Raw genomic sequence first — 23397 nt, 5'->3', positions numbered from 1 at the left:
ATAGCAACACAGGCAAGAACGTATTTCAGAAAGTTTAGTTTGGCCCAATGAGCAAGATAAATTGAGATGGGTGGACACAAAGTAGAGTGGTGGATTAGGAGTTATTGTGTTATAATTTCTTTTCTGCTTAAGTGTGCTTTTTCTGCTTGTGGGTGGGTTTCCCTGATCACTGGTCAGCTTTCCCACCTGGCTTGGGGGGTGGGGTGTGAAGGCGGGGAGTGTGTCTATGATGAGGAATGCGCAGGAGGGCTGTCATTATGCTAACAGGAGGGCTGTCATTATGTTGACAGGAGGGCTGTCATTATGTTGAGTTGGGATGAGGCTGATCCACTCAGGAATGGGTCAAGGTGGAAAGAAAAGAGAGCCTGTTGTGTTGTCATTAAGCAATGTATAAGGAAGAAAGGAGATGCTAAACTGAGAGACTATGAACAAAACCGAGAGACAATAGGAAAATCAGCAGCTTAAGATGTTAGGGGAAAGCTGGGCAGTGGTGGCACACGCCTTTAAACCCAGCACTCAGGAAGCAGAGGCAGGTGGATCGCTGTGAGTTCGAGACCAGCCTGGTCTACAAAGCCAGTCCAGGACAACCAAGGCTACACAGAGCAACCCTGTCTTGAAAGACAAAAACAGAACAAACAAAAATGTTAGGGGGCCCAAGGAAGAGTGGTTTAAAACAGGGAATGACCAACAAGAATGGATTTTGTGAAAATCCAGATTAGTTAAAAACAAAGACGAATAAAAAACAAAACAAAACAACAAACAAACAAAAAAACCAACCCACCTGTTGAAGGGGGCTTCGTGGAAGCCTGAGTGTGAGCGAAAGCTGAAAGCTCTTTCACTTGACTGAAGTGGGCGTGGCTGCAGATCAGAATGACGTGAGAACCAGGAGGTGAGGAAAATGGAGATAGAAAATGAAGTCTTCCTTCCAGAAATGGATGGGCTGTGAATCTGGTGGGCTGTCTTTTTCTTCTAATGAGAGAGAGGCTTCCCAACAAGTGTTCGTGGGGATGAGCTGAGTGACCTGGTGAAGGGATTGGCAGAGAGAAGATCTAGAAGGAATGCGCAGGGGAAGTTTCTAGAAGGCCAGGAGGATGTGAGAGCCGAAGCACAAAGGAGGACCTCCCTTACATGGGCGTGAGGTGCTTGGCCATTTTAATAGGAGCAGAAAGGGAAGACTGTGTGTTCTCTTTCACGCTGTTTAGTTCTTTCAGAATTCTGGGGGGTGTATACTGTTTCCTTATACTTGCATGTCATAAAGCGAGGCCCAGGAAGCTGGATAATTTGCCCAGAGTTACATAGGGAAACCTGGGCCTGACTCAAAATCAACACTTTATTTACCTGCAGTGTTCTCACACCTTAAATTCCCTGCAGCAAGTGCCCTGAAACTGACTGAAACGTTCTTGGGTCTCTGTTTTATGAGCTGATAAGCCAGTTTGCAAAGAGCCTCTGCCGGACGTGGTGGCATTTGGCGGAGATCTAGCAGAAAGCCTTCTCCTCATTAATGTTTGACCAGCTCTGTACCAAAGGTTGAACTAGAATGAACAGCCTCGCTTTTCCCCTCCGTGTGTGGACCGCCTTGCCCTCCTGCCAACAACCCTGCCTCGTGGGTGCCATTGTCTGTGCTACAAACGAGAAAGCGGAAGCTCACAGGGGTCAGTAATCTTGCCAGAGGCCACAGAAAACGTGATGAAGCAAGAATTTGAAATCAATTCTTTCTGACTCCAAAGCCCCTGGCCTTCCCAACAAAGCATTGTTACATCACTTAGGGACAGGAAGGGACCTGCTGCTTGGAGCATGGACTATTATTATGCTATGTAATAGTCCCTGGCACATAACTCGCTTCCCCAGGACTTTGTCTTGCTCTCTTCAACCTTTTGAACCTAAACTTAGAAAGAGTTGCAGGACGAACCACAGCGAATATTTATATAGTTCCAGCCATTTTTCCAGGCGGTAGACGGATAGTTTCCCCATCCACTGAGGGAAGAAAAGAGGCGCAGAGAGGTGGGGCACCTTGCTGAGGGTTGTGCAGCCTGCAAGTATCAAAGCTACCCAGAAACCCCGGCCCCTAAGTCTGGGCTCCTAAATTAGTATTGTGCTGTTATGTCTCAGGCAGGGATTGATGAAGGGCAAGGCTTTCCTGGTTTCCTGGTTTCCTGGTTTCCAGACCTACTCAACTGTCAGAACTGGGTACAGATCACAGCTCTACTGCTCAAAATATTGTGCAGCCTTGGCCAGAGTTCATAACCTATTAGAGCTTCGTTTCTTCCTTAGAACTGTGGGGACAATAAAAATATGCAGGTCTTCCTCTGTGAAGATTACATGAGGAGGAGTGTGCCAACAGCTAAGGAGTGCCTGCACCTGGCCTATTGACTGCAGGCAATAGATTGTGTGTGTGTGTGTGTGTGTGTGTGTGTGTGTGTGTGTGTGTGTGCATGCGTGTGTATATGCCTGTGTGTGTGTGTGTCTGTGTGGGTGTGTGGGTGTGTATGTGCATGTGTGTGCGTGTGCATGTGTGTCTATGTGTATGTGCATGTGTGTGCATGTGTGTGCATGTGCATGTGTGTCTGTGTGTGTGTGCATGTGTGTGTCTGTGTGTGTGTCTGTGTGTTACATGCCCGTGCGTATATATGTGTACATGGTATGTGTTCAGTGTGCTTATGTATAGAGGCTAAAAGAGGGCTTTGGGTATTGTCCTCGATTGCTCTTACTTAATTAGTGTAAGACAGGCTCTCTTGCTGAAGCTTGGGCCCACCGTTTTGTTTTTGTTTTGGGTAAGGGGACAGCCAGCCTCAGTGATCCTCTCTGTGTGTACTCCACCCCACCCCACCCCACCCCTCCACCCCCAGCACTGACTACAGCAGGTGTTCACACCAACACTTGGAGTTTTATGTGGGTGGTGCAGAATTGAACTCAAGTTCTCTGCTTGCAAAGCAATTGCTGTTACCCAGTGAGCCATCTCCCCAGCTCCTGGTGTTCCCTGTCTTTTTTTTTTTTTAAAAGCATGCCCTAAAGACCATCCCAGGCAAGACTGGGACACAGGTCTGCTTGGCTTCAAAGCCTAAGCGTGTGAGCGCTGTAGAAACCGAGATCCACACACCTGCCTCACAGCCCTGGACAGTCCTTCACTGACTTCCTCTATAATGATCACTAGGCCTGTCAGTCTTTGTCCACTCAGCGGCTTCGGCTCCCGGCCCTTGCCATCTCACTGTGATGAACAGCCAGTGCTGAGAAGGCAGCGCCAGGACCAGAATGGAGGCTGTAGACTAGAGAGCAGGGACTTGAAGCTGAAGTTGAGTCTGTCTGTGAGGGACAGGTGGGGACCACAAGAATTGCCAGGATCACACAGAGGACGCACAGTGCTGCCGACAGACACCAACAGGGAACTTGCAGGCAGGAGCGAGTGCTGGGTCAAAGTGAGGGCTTGGCAGGTGAACCCAGTGGATAAGGAGGCCCTGCCAGTCCCTGCAGGAGTTCTTCTGTAATTCTGTCACCCTCCCTCCCACCCCCGTGGTCAAGCTTCCACACAGCTCTTAAGATGCGTATAACACTCATATTTCTTATCTGTTTGTATTAGTCACTGAACTACATTATCCTTTACATTTTTTACACGAATTTTAATGCACTAACATAAAATGTAACGATTTAATCAGTTTAAAGCGTACACATCATTGGCATTAAGTACACTCACACTGTTGTAACCAAGCTCCAGAACTCTCATGATTTTGCAAAACTGAGACCCCCAGCTCGTTAAAGAACAGCTCTGTGGTGCTGGGCATGGTGGCACACGCCTTTAATCCCAGCTCTCGGGAGGCAGAGGCAGGCGGATCGCTGTGAGTTTGAGGCCAGCATGGTCTACAAAGCGAGTCCAGGACAGCCAAGGCTATACAGAGAAACCCTGTCTCAAAAAAAAAAAAAAAAAAAAAAAAAAAAAAAAACCAAAGAAGAAGAAGGAGGAGGAGGAGGAGGAAGAGGAGGAGCGGGAGGAGGCCAGGTGGTGGTGGCATATGCCTTTAGTCCCAGCACTCAGGAGAGAGAGGCAGGTGGGTCACCATGAGCTCAAGGCCAGCCTGGTCTACAAAGTGAGTTCTAGGACAGGCAGGGAGGGCTACACAGAGAAACCCTGTCTTGAAAAACAACAACAACAAGACATGGAGTTGGAAGGGGAATGTGTTGGCAGGGATGTGAGTGGGAGTTGGGAGATAGGATCATATTTGTTGCATAAGTGTACCAAGTTTACAGGAATACAGTTATGCATAATAACATTTACATAATTATTTTTTAAATTGTAAGTGTATTAATTTTTGTATACATGGACTCAAATTATAATGGTACAAAAGAACACACCAGTGCTTTCCTCCTGCTCCCTCTCACCCCAGCTACGCTGCTTTTTTTAGGACACATTCACTTCTCCAGGTTTCACCTGTATTCCTCTGGATTCTTCTGCACGTCAGGGTAATTATGCACGCACGTTCCCCATTGTCACCCACCTCAGCTGGCTGTTAATAGACTGACACAAATATACCAACTGCTCTTTCACTCAAGCTTGTCTCGAAGACCATTTTGAGTCAGCATACGCAGCTCTTCCTCAAGTGTTTCTGCAGATGTACCAGGAGCCTAGCCGCTGCCCTGTTAGTTCAACTGTGGGTGGCCCTCCCTTGGTCACGTATCTTAGACACAGCCCAAGCCTAAGCCCATCCCTTGTCTAATAAAGCGAGGTGCCCACCAGCCCTGGCGTCTGCCCAAAGTATATCTTCTTCTCTTTCCTGCTCCATAAAAATCCTTCCTTCAGCCGGGAGTGGTGACATACGCCTTTAGTCCCAGCACTCACTCAGGAGGCAGAGGCAGGTGGATCACTGTGAGTTCCTATAGCCAGTCTGGTCTACAAAGTGAGTCCAGGATAGCTAAGGCTACACAGAGAAACCCTGTCTCAAAAAATCAAAAAATCAAAAATCAAAATAAACAATAATGAAATAAAAATCCTTCCTTCATCATATCCCAAGCCTCAAAGCTTACGCCAGCCATTTACCACGCCCCCACGATGTTTCTGTGTGTCACATAGTATTGGGTATTGCTGCTTTGAAATGCAGCCTCTTATTCCAATAAACTGTGAACACGTCGTAAGGCAGGGGCTGCGTCCCTCACAGACAGGGTGATGCCACAGCATTTAAGCTGTGCGTGGTGGCTCAGCCTTTAACCCCAGCACTCAGGAGGCAGAGGCAGAGGGATTGCTGTGAGTTCCAGGACTGGTCTACTGAGTCCAGGACAGCCAGGGCCGCACAGAGAAACCCTGTCTCAAAAAACCAAGAAAAGAAAAAAGAAAATCCACTGTTGGTGTGACCACCTTCACTTTTACCCAGCCTCTTTTGGATTTTGCCCACACTCACACATTAAAGATGCTACAGTCCAGGTGGACAGGCTGCTTTGCCGGCCAAGTCCGTAGCCTGGGCTCTTCCTCGCCCAGACTCTGTGCTTCTATCATCTTGAGGGTTTTTTTCCCCCCTATTGAATTTGTTATGGCGGGGCTGGAGAGATGGCTCAGTGGTTAAGAGCACTGTCTGCTCTTCCAAAGGACCCGGGTTCAATTCCCAGCACCCACATGGCAGCTCACACCTGTCTGTAACTCCACCTTCTGACACCTTCACACTAATACACATAAAATAAAATAAAATAAGTTTTTAAAAAATTGTTATGGCTTGTCTGGGTTAGTTTCTGCCTCTTCTTCTATTCCCAGAACATCTCATAAAGATAAACACGAGTCTCCATCCTGCTTTATCGTATGTAGCTTAAATGGACTTGGAACGGGTACATGGGTAGGAGAGGCAGTGCGGAACACGAAAGAGAGTACGGTCTGATAAGCTCCTTTGGTGCATAAGTCATCTTCTTCTCCCCCGAGGATAGCAATTCTCGGACTTTGGATTGGCGGCGTTTACAACTAAGGGGCCCCAATACCACAGCACACACACCCTTTATCCTTTCACTGGTTACTGTTTTTTCAGCATCACTTTACTCTCCTCGGCCTAGCTCCACAAGCTCTCCGGGTGAGCACACTCCCCTCCAGCGAGCTCCGCTTTGCCCTCCCAGGAACTTGGTCTCCTAGGAATTGCTTTGTTCCCTCCTGCTGTGTCTGGATGCCAAAGAGAAGGGAATAAATGTTAGGTAGTTAGCCAGGCGGTGGTGGCGCACGCCTTTAATCCTAGCACTCGGGAGGTAGAGGCAGACAGATCGCTGTGAGTCTGAGGCCAGCCTGGTCTAAAGAGGTGAGCTCCAGGATAGCTAAGGCTGCACAGAGAAACCCTGTCTTGAAAAACAAAATCAAATCTTAGACAGTCTAAATCCAATCGTGCTCCATCATCAATCATCTCCGCCCTTAATGGAATATCACCTGAAAAGCAAGGACAGTGTAGCAGCTGCCCTGATTTTTGCTGGGAAGAGCGAACAAGTTAGCGCTTGTGAAGCAGTCAGCAAAGCCCAGAGCAGAGTGAACACAGAGACTATCCGCTGCTGTCCAAATCTCTAACCCTCAAGAACTAGAGCGCTTCGACCTTCTGCCGACGCTCCTCTGACTAGTCGCGCCTGCCCGCTGATCTCTTACTTTTTGGAATTTTTTTTTTCTGTTGGTTTCCTGAAATCACACTTTGAGACAGCCGCAGAAGAGAAGTGTAATGTCTAGTACCAAAAGTTGACAGTGTGAGTGGGTGGGTCTTCTCACAGTTCTCGCCTCTCTGAAATTAGCATTATGACAGCTTGGCACGGTTACAGTGAGGAGCAAGGAAGTTGACACTTAAGAAGCAGTTTAGGCTGGGCATGGTGGCGCACGCCTTTAATCCCAGCACTTGAGAAGCAGAGGCAGGCGAATCACTGTGAGTTCAAGGCCAGCCTGGTCTACAAAGTGAGTCCAGGACAGTCAAGGCTACACAGAGAGACCCTGTCTCGAAAAACCAATAAACAAACAAACAAAGCAGTTTAGACAGGTTCTGATTCATAGTATTCATAGTAGCTTGTCAGTAAATACACATACTTTTTTTTTTAAGGGTAGAGTCTCATGTTCTTATATGGGTGAGGTTGGCCTTTGTCCACGTGTGTAGCCAGAATTAATCCTCTACTCCATCTTTCCTAGCGCCAGGATTACAGGCAGGCGTGCCCCAACCACAGACTCCAGCTCTTGCTTGCTTGCTTGTTTGTTTGTTTGTTTGTTTGTTTGTTTTGGAGGTAGGCCTTCACCATGTACTCAGGCTCCAGCTCTTGCTTGCTTGCTTGTTTGTTTGTTTGTTTGTTTGTTTGTTTTGGAGGTAGGCCCTCACCATGTACTCAGGCTCCAGCTCTTGCTTGCTTGTTTGTTTGTTTGTTTGTTGTTTGTTTTGGAGGTAGGCCCTCACCATGTACTCAGGCTCCAGCTCTTGCTTGCTTGTTTGTTTGCTTGTTTGTTTGTTTTGGAGGTAGGCCTTCACCATGTACTCAGGCTCCAGCTCTTGCTTGCTTGTTTGTTTGTTTGTTTGCTTGTTTGTTTGTTTTGGAGGTAGGCCCTCACCATGTACTCAGGCTCCAGCTCTTGCTTGCTTGTTTGTTTGTTTGTTTGTTTGTTTTGGAGGTAGGCCTTCACCATGTACTCAGGCTCCAGCTCTTGCTTGCTTGTTTGTTTGTTTGTTTGCTTGTTTGTTTGTTTTGGAGGTAGGCCCTCACCATGTACTCAGGCTCCAGCTCTTGCTTGCTTGCTTGTTTGTTTGTTTGTTTGTTTGTTTGTTTTGGAGGTAGGCCTTCACCCTGTACTCAGGCTCCAGCTCTTGCTTGCTTGCTTGTTTGTTTGTTTGTTTGTTTGTTTTGGATGTAGGCCCTCACCATGTACTCAGGCTCCAGCTCTTGCTTGCTTGCTTGTTTGTTTGTTTGTTTGTTTGTTTTGGAGGTAGGCCCTCACCATGTACTCAGGCTCCAGCTCTTGCTTGCTTGCTTGTTTGTTTGTTTGTTTGTTTGTTTTGGAGGTAGGCCCTCACCATGTACTCAGGCTCCAGCTCTTGCTTGCTTGTTTGTTTGTTTGTTTGCTTGTTTGTTTGTTTTGGAGGTAGGCCCTCACCATGTACTCAGGCTCCAGCTCTTGCTTGCTTGCTTGTTTGTTTGTTTGTTTGTTTGTTTTGGAGGTAGGCCTTCACCCTGTACTCAGGCTCCAGCTCTTGCTTGCTTGCTTGTTTGTTTGTTTGTTTGTTGTTTGTTTTGGAGGTAGGCCCTCACCATGTACTCAGGCTGGCCTAACATTTTGCCTACCATACATATTGTTCAAAATATTGGTATCTGGAGGGTTTTTTTTTATTGCTTCCTGTATTGTAAAAGAATTATTGCAGAAAAAGTAGATGGCATAGCAGTGTATATATAGAAAATTAAAATAATAACATATTAGTGGATACAACAATGTCCTCCCTAGCAATTCCTACCATGGAAGCAAAACCTAGGAAGAATGTTTCTCTAATCTTTACATCTGCAAGAATGAACACACTATTTTTTAAATTAAAGGAAAATTGTATACTAAATTTTCAGCCTGCTTTATTTGGTATAGACCTGTCTCCATTTAATATTTCAACGTCATGGTTTCCCCCTGTTGTGTATACAACTATATAAAGCAGTTTCACCATAAATCAGGTAGTACCCTGTTCTAAGTCATGGTGGATCAAATGTCTTCACTTATGAATTTTGTATCTTTGCTTACTTTATTAATATAAAGTCTCCAAATAAGGACCAGGGACTGGAGAGATGACTCAGAGGTTGAGAGCACTGACTGATCTTCCAGAGGTCCTGAGTTCAATTCCCAGCAACCACAGAGTAGCTTACAACCATCTACAATGTGATCTGCTGCCCTCTTCCGTCATGTAGGTGTACATGTAGGCAGAGCACTGTATATGTAATAAATAAATAAATCTAAGGGAAAAAGAAAGAAAGAAAGAAAGACGGGGCCAACAAGCACATCCAAGGACCACAGGGCACCATTTTACCAATGTTTGCATTTTCAAAGGCTGTAAAGAGTATATTCCTGTCAACAGTGACCCAGGGTGCCTGTCACACATCATTCTTGGCCAGTTTCCCCTGGATATTATTAAACTTCTCATTTATTATCTTGCAACCTAGATTGCGATCTTGAGCAGCGTCTGTGGCCATCAGCTTCTCTGTCTCTGCGACAGAAATTTGCCAAGTGAATGAATTGTTATCCTCGGCTTTCTCTCTGGGGTTAAGAGCTGGATAAAGGACTTAGTCAATTTGATAGAAAAGGTTACAGTCTTCCAGGCTGGGGAGAAAAAGACTGATTCACAGGGTGTTGGCTGGTGTGCAGAGGGTACACAAGGGAACAGCTCTGAGAGAGAAAATGAACTGACTAGATCAGCTCTGGAACTTTCTACACCTTCATCTGTTCCTTCTTCTGGGTGTGGAGAGGGTGGGATCCAATTTACAACTCAGTCAAGTAGCAGAGTGAGTGGAATTTTCCAGCTGCTTCCTCTTCTCTTCTCGGCGCTTGGCAGAGTTACAGCTTTGCCTTCTGGGAGCTGTTTCGGCTGCAAGCCCCAAAGTTGTGGTGGCTGTTTCAGCAGGTCGGATTGTGGGAACTCTGTTTTCATTGGCACAAAACAGTTACTCTGGGGTTTCATACTGCACCGGGTTTTCCCTGTGCTAGCTTCCCGGTAAACAGGCTGACCAATGGGATTAAAGTGAGGAAGGTGTCACAGCCCTCCCCTCAACAAGCGCAGGCACGCCCATGCAGAACACAGATTCCCTGGGAACTAGAGCCTCTCTGCTCACCAGAGTCAGGGGAACCTGCTAGGGAGAACACACCGACCGCTTCGTGTTTCCCCAAGTCTCCAGACCCACTGTGAAGGGCAGTTAGGATCCTGCTCCTCGCCCCACCGACTGCTTCCCCTTTGTGGGATACTTGTTCTGCTGTCAGGGGTGTCCAACCACTGGCCACATGCAGCCCGGGAAGGACTGAGTGCAGCCCAACACAACGTCACAAACTCTTGATGTGAGGATTTCTGGGTTTGTGACTTTTTAAACACTTCACCGCACTGCTCTTGAGTATGAACCCTGTAGATGCCAGCACAGTGTCATGTTAAAGTGTCAAAAGGTTGGACACCCCTGGCCTGGCAGTGTCACTGTTCTCATGGGTTGGGGCATCTGGGCACACGCTCACCAGCTTGTGTTAGGTTTCACCTGTCCACTTGTGGATTGGCCACTAGCCACACTCACTAGAGGCAGTTCCCCTAAGAGGCAGGTAAACCCGAGCGGGACGTCTGTACTGGCACACACTACTGTGGAAGAGGGGTCCTCCCCCCACTATAAAGGGCCCAGTTGTCTTCTCTAATCACTATGGCCTGCAAAGGCCTTACTTCTTAGGGTCTCCTCTCCTCAAAGCCAGAGTTTCTTTCCCTAGCAGTTATCCATCATCCGGGCCTGCAGAGATGGCTCAGCTGTTAAGAGTGCTCGATGCTCTTCTAGATGGACCAGGGTTCAAATCCCAGCACCCACATGCCAGCTCACAACTCTCTGTAACTCCAATTCCAGAAGATCTGGATGCTTCCTTCTGGCCTCTAGGGGCAAACGCATGGTGTACAGAAATCAGTCCAGGCAGAACAGTCACATGTAGAGAATGAGAGCAAATCAACCTTTCTAAAACATTCTCATTATTATGAGCAACGAACGCACCCCACACACCCCCAGCACCACTTACACACCTAGCAATGAGCACTGGAGACTCAGGGTAACAAGAGCGAGGCACTGAATCTTACAACCTTGCAAAACCTGGGTGTCTCCAACAGATAGAACTGGTGGGATATTCGGAAGGGGCGCAAAGAACAGTTCTAAAAGCCCTGAACACCCGCCCCTCCCCCACACTTCCCTTCTCACTGTCTGCGCAAGCGGGGGAGGGGGGGGTGGGGGTGGGAGTGGGGGTGTGCTATCTTATCATCCTCCGCCCCTTGCATTTTTCTGTTTCTCAACGAAGTCCGTGCAGTTTTACATCCTGTTTACTTTAAGGCTTGTTAGACACATGAACTTGTCATGTCTGCAGGTTGCTAGTCAGATTTCCTTGTTAATAAGTCTTTACTCTAAACTCCGAGTTCACGCAGGGGTAGCTATCTGGGCTAGCAGACATTAGCAGGGCCTGGTTCTTTCATCTACAGCTAAGCTAAAACGGGACTCAGGGCACTTTGGAAAATCAACTATTACTTTAGGCTTTATTTCTTATGCTAGGACAGGTGAAATGGATCTCCACACCAGCACAGGTGTACAGTCTGATAAAGGTCAAACTCATGACTCCCCTGAAGTTAGAACTTTGTTGGTTGAAACTTGGGTGTGGGACCAGGTCGTGTATGGAGGGAGACGGGCAAACAGCATCTGTTGTCTGTGTGGACTGTGGCTCAGGTTTTAAGGTTCTGGAGTTGCCAGCGGTGGCAATGGCTTCTCCGCTCAGCAGGCAGCTTCCTGGCCCAGCCTGGACCTAGATGGTCCAGATCTTAGAACGTGGACACAGGAGTTATTTATGGGCCATTGTAAACTTTTTTACCCAGCCATCCCCACTCCTTCAATCGATGCCTCAGGAAGCCTGCTGATATAAACCTACGGTTACAAAGCTGTGATTTTTCATACCTTGCTCTCCTTGTGATGGAGACAGAGTGGTTGGGATTTTCTTGTCTTTAACTGTGGGTTTTCTTCTAAATCTAGCTTTGAATTGTCCAGTTAGTTCCCTTTTGTCAACTTTCCTACACATGGGTAGATGGCTTTGTACTGAACTTTCTCCTAGCATTACATTGTTTCCCCTGGAATGATATTGATGTGTCCAGGCCTAAGAGAGACAGTTTTCCTGGGCATGATGGTATGTGCCTGTAATTCCAGCAATTAGGAGGGTCAGGAGTTCAAGGTTACCCTCAGCTACGTAACACTTCAAATTGGAAATTCATCACTATGGCGTCATGTTATGTGCCTTTCTCCTTTTTCTTGTTGTTTGTTTTTCAAGACAGGGTTTCTCTGTGTAGCCCTGTGCACCAGGCTGGTCTCGAATGCAAGAGATCCACCTGTCTCTGCCTCCAGAGTGCTGGGATCAAGAGTGTGCACCACCACCACAGCAGCTTTGGCTTGTTTTCTGGTGAGCTTATCTTGGCTCTAGATTTTGCTGAAGTTTTTGCAATGAGAACATAAGACTCAGACATCACCAGCATCCAATGTGTTGTTTACAAAGACGCTCATTACACTGGGCAAGGCTGTGCTGAGGACTTACAGAATTAGACTATGTTCCTGAAGGCCCTTCTGGTAATATTTTGAATTTTGGTCCTTTTACTTAGACATGGTTTCAAGAGCAAATTGGAAAGTCAGACTCCAAGCCTGAACAGAGAGTGCGTTCTCACCTCGCTGGTCCCGTGGAGAGCCCTGCTGTATGCCAACTGCCCAAGGCCACGCTCACTCATCCTAAACCAAAGAGGCAGGGAGGACGCAACGTATACAGTACCTCAAATTCAGAACTTAAAAAAAAGGGGGTGGGGACTTTCTTTATTGAGGGCAGCAGGGTGCAAACCATATAAAACTCACAAGCTTCTCTGTCACCGAATCAACTCCTTTTTTTTCTCTCTGCTTGTCGAATTGGGAGTTGGGTGTTATTTGCACATTTCCCTAGGGTCCTGATCTGCTTGCAAGGAGCAGTGGGGCGGATTCCTCGGGTGACACTGTGGGAGAACAGGCACAGGGCGGGAGCGGCGGTGATTCCTCGGGTGACACTGTGGGAGGACAGGCACGGGGTGGGAGCGTCGGCGCTCCTCCTGGCCTATTTCTTTCCTTTCTGCTTCATGTGTAGTACAAAATAGTCGTTGCACGCGATGATGAGCCCGGCGACTAGTGACAAGAAGCTCTGGAAGCCCACTTTGCCATCTCGGCACTGGTCCAGGTCCTTCATGATTTTGTCCACAGCCAGAGGGTCCTTTTGATTCTGAAAAAGAAAAAAATTAAGATGAACAAAGGCAAACAGTCAGTTAATGAGGTGGGCACCCATTACCTTACCTGATCCAAACTGCCCTTAACCGTGTGCACACGCATAATCTTAGGTCCTAAGTGAGCTCTGTAAGTCATCAGCACATTTGTTGTTGTTGTTGTTGTTGTTGTTGTTGTTGTTGTTTGGGGGAGGGTGTCTTGGGAATGGATTTTCAGTAACTTCATATTTAGATTGGGCCGAAGAAGCACACTCACATTTTCTACTTTAAACTTGGATTTAAAAAGAAAGTAAATGTTCCACTCCTGACACCCACGGTGAGATCCTTCCAAAGGGAGCTTTCTTCGTGAAGAAAGCGCCTCGGACCACTCAGAGGGTGAATGTTGGGTCACTGCTGTGTTAGCTCTGAGCAGGTGCTAATGAGGACACAGATGCAGAGAGCTCTCTCTTCTCCTTGGCACAGCTGGGGCCAAGCTAGTGTGCTGTCATAGCTAATGTGATAGCTGTCTTAGGACATGGCTGACATGACATGATATGATGCCCGTGACGCCGCTCAGTTAGTCTTCAGATATCGACTGTGGATAGAGGAGGTTGGGTGTGAGTGTCCTCTCTAGGATTCCTTCCACTCCTCACAAACTGAAACGCTCATCCCGTGCTCAGCCCTCGGCCCACTCTGAGTTGGTAAACCTACGCCATCTTACACTCACTGTTGGTATTCTCATCATTGGGTGCTATACGTTGGACGTGGCTTCAAGTGTGTGTGGCTGGGAGGGTGACTCGGTTGGGAAGGTGCCAGCATGAGAGCCTGAGTTTGGATCACAGCAGTGCAGGGCAGCAGTGCAGGGCAGCAGTGCAGGGCAGCAGTGCAGGGCAGCAGTGCACTCCTGGGATCCCAGCAACGAGGACTCCCCACGCTCACTGGGCAGCCAGGCCAGCCAAGTTGGTCAGCTCCAGGTTCAGGCAGAGACCTTATTCCAAGTGGGAGGTAGCTCACTGGGTAAAGGTGCTTGCTGCTAAGTCTCGTGCCCTAAGCTAGACCCCTGTAGCCCACATAATGGAAGGACAGCACCTTCTTCCCCAAGTTGTTCTCTGACCTCCACTCGCATGCTATGCTACACACACAGAGACTAGAATGGAATAAATAGATGTTAAAAAACAAGTTAAGACAGAGAGTGACTTAGGGATGATACCTAACACCAAACTTTGGCCCTTACACACACCCACACACACCACACCACACCACACACACACATACACACACACCACCACACACACACACACCACCACACACGCACCCACCCACACACACACATATACACACACCCACACATACACACACCCACATACACACACACACATACACACACACATACACCACACCACACACACACACACCACACACACACCACACCACACACACACACACACACACCACACCACACACACACACACCACACCACACACACACACATACACACACACACATACACACACACATACCACACACACACACACACACACACATATACACACACACATACACACACACACACACACACACACATATACACACACCCACACATACACACACCCACATACACACACACACATACACACACACATACACACACATACCACACACACACACACACACACCACACACACACCACACCACACACACACACACACACCACACCACACATACACACACCACACCACACACACACACATACACACACACACACATACACACACACACATACACACACACATACCACACACACACACACACACACATATACACACACCCACACATACACACACCCACATACACACACACACATACACACACACATACACACACACATACACACACATACCACACACACACACACACCACACACACACCACACCACACCACACACACACACACACCACACCACACACACACACACACACACACACACACACACACACACACACACACGAAAATGTATGATAAAATGGTAAACTACTTAATGCATACCCTGAGTGTGTGGACCAGAAACAGACAGACGGATGCCCCGACTCTATTCCTTTTGGGGCTACAGTGGTTAGAAGTGTGGTCACTCTATGCTGTCTCAGAGAGGGAAATGACCTCTAACGCTTTAGAGGTTGTTAAAAAGGGACAAAGAATTCCAGTGACTTCATAATTAGTGGGGAAACTGAGTGATGTGCAATATTTTAACTGTGCTGGGTGCTTACAAATTACCCTCAGGGATCTGGTATGTAAAGGAGTTATATTTTCTACCCTGAGACTGCAAATTCCTGCCCTAAGCTAACTACTGAAACCTGCTCTCTATGCAGCTAATTCTGGCCTCACCCCCAGCTTCCTGGCTGTGGTCAGAGTGAGTGAAGTTTGCATGACCTAAGCCATCTACTTTAGAAACGAAACCCTCTGTTAACGCAGTGCGTACATGTCTAGAATCATGACCCTGTCTGTGCCTAGAAAAAGCTACTCGGCTGTGTTTAGCACACCCTCCTGCATGTGCCCTTTATGTCTGTCATGTCACAAAGCCTTGAGTATGGAAGGGTCTGTGTCTTAGGTCGCACAAGATTAATGAGTATTTTATTGTCGATGTGGCGGGCTGCTTTAAGATGAGCACATTTTGTTCTTGCGTTTTCTGTCTGTCTAGAAGGATGATAACAAGTTAAGAGTGGGCGTGTGACTAACTACGTCCAACCCTCTCATTTTAGAGAAGGCAGGGACCAGGACTGGAGTGGAAGCCGCTCACCATCCCTAGCTCACAGCCGGATCTTCTGAGCCCTTGTCTGAGACTGCACCGCAGTGCCTACGTCAGCAGAGTCACCACGGTGACTGCAGCTTACTGGGAGGAGCCAGGTACCTTAATTAACTGATATTGATGATGTGTAAAAAACAAAACAAAACAAAACAAAAAACAGCTTCCTGCAGTGCTCTGTGTTCAGTAGTATAAGAGTCTGGGCTTTAAGATCCTGTGCTATGTATCAGGCAGTTGACAAGAGGTGGGATCCAGCCTCTCACCATCATCTCCTTTTACTCTTCAGGGACTAATGTGTTGTTGAACAGCACAAGAACCATCCTCTCTTTCCAGGAAAAGATGGGATTTTACCACAGTTTGCTAATGTGTCAAGCAACACTCAACACTGGATGGACATTAAGTTCAACAAGTATCTCCTGAGGGCCTACAAAGTCAGAGGGCAACCATGCCTAGTGACCTGCTGACTTGGGCAGCAGCATATAAGAAAAGCCCTGGACTTGAGGCGTTGTTCAGTCTGCCCAAAGTGAGGTTTAAAGTGAGGTGCTTCTAGGCTCCTAAGTTGACATTTTCACCGTAAAAATAAATTATTTCTGGAGTGACACTTTGCTCTTATTCAGCCAATAATTAGCATGATCCCTTTATGGGTTAGAGCTGGGAAAAGAAGGAGATTCTGTTTGTCCGAAGGGATTTAAGAAGACTTAAGTAGAGGAGAGTTCGCCAGGAGAGCGCCTGCTTTGCATGAGTGAACGCCGGGCTCAAGCTGCATCTCACTCCCACACATAAAGGAGACTCAAGTTGCTCCAAGTGCCTATGGCGAGAGAATGTGGAATCTCCGTCATTAGGACCCCTTGACTCCTGCCTGGTCTTGTGCCACTGGGTGTGGATCTTTTCACCTGAGGGCTGACAGCTCTTTGAGTGCAGGAGTGGAGACTTCTCCACGTTGCTGCCCCTGTGACATCTTAACAAGAAGTAGGTACCATCTACTAAGAAAATGGATGAAAACACTTCCAAGTAGTGAGCCCACAGGGAAGGGACAGAAGAAGAAGAAGGAAGGGCGCTTGGATTTCTATGTCTGGTTCTGAGACTTTCAGCACTTACTTCCAAAAACCCAGGGAACTCCCTTTCCATGAGCAACTTCAGGTCCTCCTTTGTCAAGTAGTCTTTGTCCCCCGCGAATCTGTGGAACGTGAGCATCATGGTCTCCATGGCGTGCTCCATTTGAGATGGCATTTTGACAAGTCTGTCGAAGCCTGAAAAAGGACGTGAAGAAGGAGTTTGCATTAGCTTTTTAACCCACATGTACTGAAAGACCGGGGAGAGGGTAACCTGAAAGGAAAAAACCAGAAGGTCTAATCACCTTTTCAATAGAAATCAATCTAAGGCCCTGTTTGGGGGCTCCTGTGGTGGCAACAGACACTTCAGGTATTGGGACCTCAGAACGTGGGATTTACCTGGATGTCAGCTATACTCTCCATGCTCTTAATAAAGAAAAGAAGGTCAAACTTTCTGGAAAAGCAAGACACGAGCAGCTCTTTTCAACTGGAAAGCACCAAACGAAAGAAGATGTCTCCTTTTTTCCCTTGGCACTGAAAATATTACTCCTAGAAAGGGCAGAGCACCAACAAGCCACAAGCCCCACCTGGTTACTACAGAAATGTCAGCCCCCTGTGCATGACTGAGGGACCTGGACCGATCTGATTCTAGAGATTAGAAACTTGCTTACAGATGGGTTTGTCTGCTGGACGTGTGTACTCTGCTAAGACTCTGAACTCATTCTCCGGCAGTAAAATCCACAGCTGCTCCGCCTGAGTGCACACCCCATAAAGTTCATTGCCGATAAGTAAGAGTATGTACAAACTTCCTTGGCAGCCAGATACCTTTTCGGTGGGACTATACAGAACTGCTCTCCTCAAAAGGATGGGTGCAGTGGAAAGAGCCCTTCATCAGGAAGATTTTTAAAGCGAGGAAAGGAAATGCTAGGTCACTGTATTCTGGTACAACAGACTTGGGCAAGGGTTTTGTCAAAACCCGGTGCCTTGTGGAGCTCAGCGTCCACCCCGAGCTTGAACACAGATGGGAAGTGGTCCACTGAAAGTTAACAACAGGAGCCGGGGGTGTGCCTTGGTCTGATTCCTGCTGCTGAGAGACATCTGCCCCGTACAGAGCCCTGAATTCTGTACCCCACCCCAACACCCACACCCTGAACCCCGAGGCCTGACTCTTGCATGGCTTCTATCACTGAACTCTATGCCCTAGCCTTCTTTTCACTTATTATTTTGAGGCTGCCCTTAACCTGAGGTCCTCCTGCCTCTGCCTCCTGAGCAGCTCTGAGCCTCTAGGCCTGGCTTCTGAATACTGTCTTTTACAGGGCCAAGGGTGTGGTGCTGCTGAACACGAGCACTGACAGCTAGAGTTCTGAATTTAAGTCACCTAAAGAAAGACATGGGATGACACTTCAGCCCTTCGACAACCCAGGAGAAGGAGCCAGACACCATAGAAGCTTTAAGAAGTCTGTGCCCACACTCAGAGCCACAGAGCTTTCTGACCTCTTCTGAGACAGGGGGGTTCAGGGCAACATCCCAGGTGTTAGAACTGGGTCGACACCCTCGTACTTTCCTCACCAGCATCAGGAAAGTATACTCACAGAGCTAGAGAAGGAAGAGGAATCCACAGGATAGGGATCCCCCAGATTAAACAACAACAACAACAACAACAACAACAACAACAACAACAACAAGCCCAATTTAGGACTCCCAGGAAATGCAAGCTGTAAGACAAGAAAACCATGACCCTTACTTGAAATCCTCTTCAGGAGGCTGAGGATCAGGCTACCTTAGTCAAGAGCTAAGGTCTGAGGTCAGTCCAATCCTTCCTTACCCAGCTGGCTAGGAAGTGACAATGTCCCTCCCTGAAGCTTCACACCTGCCCTTTGGTCCTCCCTCCCTGCCCCGCCCCCAGCTGTTTCCCTCCACACCCCGGTGAAGGTGAAGTGAGCAGCCAACGGACTCTCTTCTCGTTCAAGAGATCCGCAGTAATGATTGGGGCTGGCCAGAAAGTGAAAACAGAGTTCAAATACACAGGATATGCGCTTGACCCCATAGGGCACTGGCCAGGACTATAAGCAAGGAATTGTTCTGGAGAAAGTTTTGAAGTAAGGCAAAGAAACCAGGTGTGGCACAGGCAGTCCCAAGAACTATGAATGGGGGCTGGAGAGGTGGCTCAGAGGTTAAGGGCACTGACTGCTCCTCCAAAGGTCCTAAGTTCAATTCCCAGCAACCACATGGTGGCTCACAGCCATCTATAATGTGATCTGGTGCCCTCTTCTGGCCTGCAGGTGTACATGCAGGCAGAGTACTGTGTATGTAATAAATAAATACATCTTTAAAAAAAAAAAATGAATGCAGCATCCAGGGGTGTGGTGGGGCTGAGATAGGAGAAATGCAGCTCTAGGCCAGTCTGGGTTATATCGACCCTGTCTCAAGAGTCAAAACAGCAAACAAACAAAAAAGTAAGAGAAAGGAAAATGTGGAAATACTGAAATACTGTTCTCTTGGCTGAATGACTCACGCAGTCCTCTGTCACAGTGGCCCCAGCCCATCCCCCACTGCGCTCGCATTCCTGGGCTCACTACAGCTCTATCGCAGTTACTAGACTGAAAGCTTTTCAGGAACTTGAATCTGGCAGCCCCACTCCACCTAGCACCTCACAAACTCCATCCCAGATGGGGTGGCCTTCCTCTTCTGGCTGGGTAACACTTTGTCACGAGGGCCTTGGGAACTGGTCTGAGAGTCAGGGGTATCGGTCCAGTGTCTCCGACACCCCGAACCATACCTGGTCTCTTCAGTCAGATACATCGGTCCACCCCTCTGCCTTGGTTGTAAAGCTGTCTCGGTCGAGAAGAACCACATTTTATTCTGGTTTAATTGAGAGACCACTAGATAGCATTGGTTAAATGGATGCCTCAAACGTAGCTGAGACACAGATGAGAGCATCTTCAGGCCATTGACAATGCTGTAGCTCTCAGAGCTCAGCAGATAGAGGACACGAGTTGTGGGAAGGGCGGGGAAAGCGGCCTCGGCAGGGCTCACCTGTGAATGGAATGGCAGTGTACATTCCAGACTCAAAGGAAAAAAAAAAAAGGTATGTGTGCTGCTAAGCAGGTCTGGTCAGATGCACAGGCCTCTCCCTCCTGTGGTGTCTCTGGTTTTTTCATTCCTCACACCTCCCACTGCTGCTCCGGCTCTGCAGGATGCACTTAGCTCTTTGCCTTCTATTCAACCATCTTATTCAGATGTCCAGAAATGCCTTTCACACGTTAGCCCGAACAACGGTCTTAACTGTCTCTTTCTTTGAGGAAAGCGATGATTCTGGCTTTTGTTTATTTTACACTGAATGCCTACTTTGCACACATCACCTGAGGTGTCAAGTACCAGCAACATTCTCACTCTCTCTGTTGGTCTTTCTGGGAGGGGCAGAGGGCCGGAGTCTTGTCTTCCTGAGCAATCCCAAATGTCTGTCCTGGACCTATGCCCAGGTCTAGGCTATAAATCTCAGAAATTGGAGGCCTGATTCACTTTTGTTCGTCTGTTTGGTTTGGTTGGGTTTTTTTTTGTTTTTTGGTTTTTGGTTTTTTTGTCCATATCTTTTCTTGAAGCCACCCAGAATTAATTAGGGTGTCAGTGAACACAAATATCCATTATTTTAAAATGTTTAGAGTTTCTGTTCCTTAGGAGAATTTTTTTTTCTTTTAATTGAACCCAGAAGACACTCTTGCCTCTGACCCTTTACAGCATATTTGGGGAAGAGTGAGATTACAACCGTGGATTTTGGCTCAGGCTTTCTCAACAAATAAAACTTTCTTACTACAGATATGGTCTAAAAAGAAAGTCCCAGATGCAAGTCATAGAAAGAAAGCACAGAGAAACCTACTCTAACCCAGCCAAGAACACCCATTTTCCCTCAAGAGCTGCCGTGATTCAGCCAAAAGCAACCAACGAGCAGCTACAGTGACAAGTGGGAATTATTTAGTTGAAGGGGTGCAAAGCCCTGAAAGTTGTCTTTAAAAGTAAGTTCCTCCCACCCTCTCTCCCCCTCCCCTCCCTTCTGCCCCCACCCTCTTCTTTGAAGAGTGGTTCTGGCCCCAAGAACCAGAGCCTCACACATGCTAGCCAGGTCACTGCTTTGCTTTTGATAAATGATTTCTAAGTTGTGAGTCCTGAGGAACACGGGTCACTTAAGTGCCCATGCTTTAGTCCAGCTTTTCCCAGCACTGTGAGCATTAATTTATATTTTATAATTCTGAAAGAATTCCATTGTTTCCCTTCGCTGTGCTTAAATGAATGGACTGTGTCCAAGGGCATATCAAACATGTGGTGCTTCGGGGGTGGGGAGAGGCTTTTTATTTTTTGAGCTGTCAGTGGAAAGCAGGGAGGTGCCCATCCTCCCTCGGCCCCACCCAGTCCAGGGCCTGACCACACTGGGGTGACTGCTCAGGGGCTGGCAGCAGACCAGGCATAGGACCATGGTGGCCCATCGGATGTTGTATCCAGGAAAAGCCAGGGAACAGCATCACCCAGAACTCAGGATGAACCCAAATAACTGCTCTATGCCAAGCAAACAAAACAAACAAACAAACAAACAACAGTGAGCGGAAATGAAAGCTCTGAGGGCTAGATCAAAGGTTACTGTGAAGAAACTCCTCTTAGGCTGTCAGGAGCTGGACACTGCTTAGGAATCTGGGGGTGGGGGTGGGGTGGGGGGCGAGGGAGACTAAGGCAAACGACATTTCTGTGAATTACTTGAATTCATTCCTGCTCCAACTCCTGGCATTGTCATTGGCAGTGTGCTGACACACGCTGGAGGCAAAGCTCTCTGGCAGGGTGTTTCCACTTGACTTGAAGTATTCAACACATAAAAAACCCACTCCTAGAAGCTGAAACTCACGTTTCAGGAGGGGAGGGGGGAGCAGCACCAAATGCAAACCTTTTTAACCAGAGAAGCAAGCTCCGCAGTACAGCTGAGGCCTGCTGCCATAGGCCAGTAACCGGGATCATATAACCTATCAAAGGTCTTAGCATGGCCCTGCCGTCCCGGGCAGCTCAGCCAAGACACCCCTCCTGCAGATTGGTGGCCAGTTAGCGTGTGACTCACTTCCTTTTGGAAAATGCCCTGGAAGATGGCACGGTTCCTCTTTTCCTTCAGGGAGTGAGTGATCTGTTCAAAGCATCCACCAGAGAGTATCTGCCGCCAGATAGGCCACACCCATGGTCTCACAGCTGAGTCACAGGCCTCAGAGCACTCACTAGCAGAATCCAGGAGCCCTTTGTGCTAACCCCACCCTGAAGAATGTATGTCTAGCTTTCCTGGGGTGGGGCTAGGAGACCGAAGGGAAGGGGGTTCAGTGAATTTCAGAAGTTGGCTCTGGGCGCTTTTGCTGGTCTGTTACATTTCTGTTTTCCTTGCCACCCTCCGAAGTCCTCCAGGACTCTGTGGCCAGGCTCAGACCACGAAGCAGGCACAACCCTCTCAATGGCACCACGTCAAATTAACCTGGGACTGAAGAGTTTTCACCAAGCCTGCTCTTCTTCCACCTCGTCACGGTTCCCCCTTTCTCTAACCTCAAGCAGCAAACTTGGAAGAGAGACATCACCACACTCTCTCTAGCCGCAGCACCTCTTCCTAAAGACAGCACATGGATGAGCCTGCCTTTAAAAACCTTCCCGACCAACCTCCAAGTCACCCTGGGGCTCCAGCACCTAGCAGAGCAGGATGCTTTAGAAGCGGACGCCTCCAGCCGCTGCTAAGCCTTCAACCCTTCCTGGCCCACAGCGGCTCAGGCAGCCTGGCTGGGGAGGAGGCTAAGGGCAGCCGCCAGCTGTAAGACACATGCCAGCTGGGGCAGAGCAAGAGCGAGCGGGTTCCGCTAAAACTCTAGTTAACTCTTAAAGACTAGTTGCAAAGTAGAAAAAGGTGAGAGTGAAGACCCACACGCCGCCGCCGAGAAAGAGGAGAGAAACAGCAGCCCCAACGTCAAGGTGGGGGAGTTGCAGTCAAGCGTGGCCACCTCCGCCCCTGTGGGTCGCGGGCGTCCGAGGCAGTTTGCTAGCAGGAGGGTGGCCCCACCCAAGCCCACGGGATGCCGCACCTTGCTAAGCCCGGCTAGAGGCCTAAGCAAGCTGGTGTGGGGTTCACCGAGGACAGAGGCGAGGAGCTAGACTCACCTGGGCCCCGAGGCGCAGCAGTCCTTAGAAGAGCTGGGAGTCAAGCGAGGAGACTAAGACTGTGCGTCTTTGTAAGCTGGGCGGGTACTGAGGGCGGAGGCGCCCGGGAGCGGGAGGAGCCTGGAGGGCAGCGGGCTGTGCTCCCCACCCCACCCCACCCCGCCCTTCCCTTCCTGCCTGCCTGCCCCCCTCCCCAGAGCGCCCTCTCTCTCTCTCTCTCTCTCTCTCTCTCTCTCTCTCTCTCTCTCTCTCTCTCTCTCTCTCTCTCTCTCTCTCTCCCTCCCTCCCTCCCTCCCTCCCTCCCTCCTTCCCTCCCCCTCTCTCTCTCTCTCTCTCCCTCCCTCTCTCTCTCTCTCCACACACACACACACACACACACACACACACACACACACACACACGTCACATACCGTTCCACTCTAAGGACGGACTAACTTTTCCCTGTCCC

The 23397-nt window shown here is 48.4% G+C and overlaps 2 protein-coding genes and 1 long non-coding RNA gene across 8 annotated transcripts in view; 1 reads left to right on the top strand and 2 right to left on the bottom strand.

Moving 5' to 3' along the window:
- LOC311590337 (speckle-type POZ protein-like) overlaps window positions 1-6906 on the bottom strand; it is a 399822-nt gene extending 392916 nt beyond the window's left edge. For all 4 annotated transcript variants that reach the window (XR_014776831.1, XR_014776832.1, XM_084769226.1 and 1 more), the window contains exon 1: window positions 6887-6906. The gene's annotated coding sequence lies outside the window, so the exon portion shown is untranslated. The remainder of the gene's footprint in view (window positions 1-6886) is intronic.
- The window catches only part of LOC311590344, a 31060-nt gene extending 15169 nt beyond the window's left edge, over window positions 1-15891 (top strand). Inside the window, exons 1-2 of one of the 2 annotated variants that reach the window (XR_014776845.1) lie at window positions 12916-13000; window positions 15686-15891. This is a non-coding gene — a long non-coding RNA (uncharacterized lncRNA). Of the gene's footprint in view, window positions 1-12915; window positions 13001-15685 lie in introns of those variants that run through there. The other variant, XR_014776844.1, reaches the window with a different exon arrangement.
- S100A10 (S100 calcium binding protein A10) lies at window positions 12482-23107 on the bottom strand. 2 transcript variants are annotated; one of them, XM_084769239.1, is made up of 3 exons: window positions 22950-23107; window positions 16828-16979; window positions 12482-12949 (listed from the first exon to the last, which is right to left on the bottom strand). In XM_084769239.1, exons 2-3 carry the CDS (start codon window positions 16957-16959, stop codon window positions 12788-12790), a joined length of 294 nt encoding a protein of 97 aa, XP_084625365.1. In that variant the 5' UTR covers window positions 16960-16979; window positions 22950-23107; the 3' UTR covers window positions 12482-12787. The 2 variants fall into 2 exon arrangements, with proteins under 2 accessions (XP_084625365.1, XP_084625366.1); XM_084769240.1 differs by lacking the exon at window positions 22950-23107 and adding an exon at window positions 17087-17204.
- Window positions 23108-23397: the final 290 nt, after the last annotated feature.

This window comes from Acomys minous, assembly GCF_964271855.1.
Source record: "Acomys minous genome assembly, chromosome: 19".
In the NCBI taxonomy this organism is placed as follows: Eukaryota; Metazoa; Chordata; class Mammalia; order Rodentia; family Muridae; genus Acomys; species Acomys minous.
Note: the sequence above shows the minus strand (reverse complement) of the source record. Positions and strands in the feature narration are given on the sequence as shown.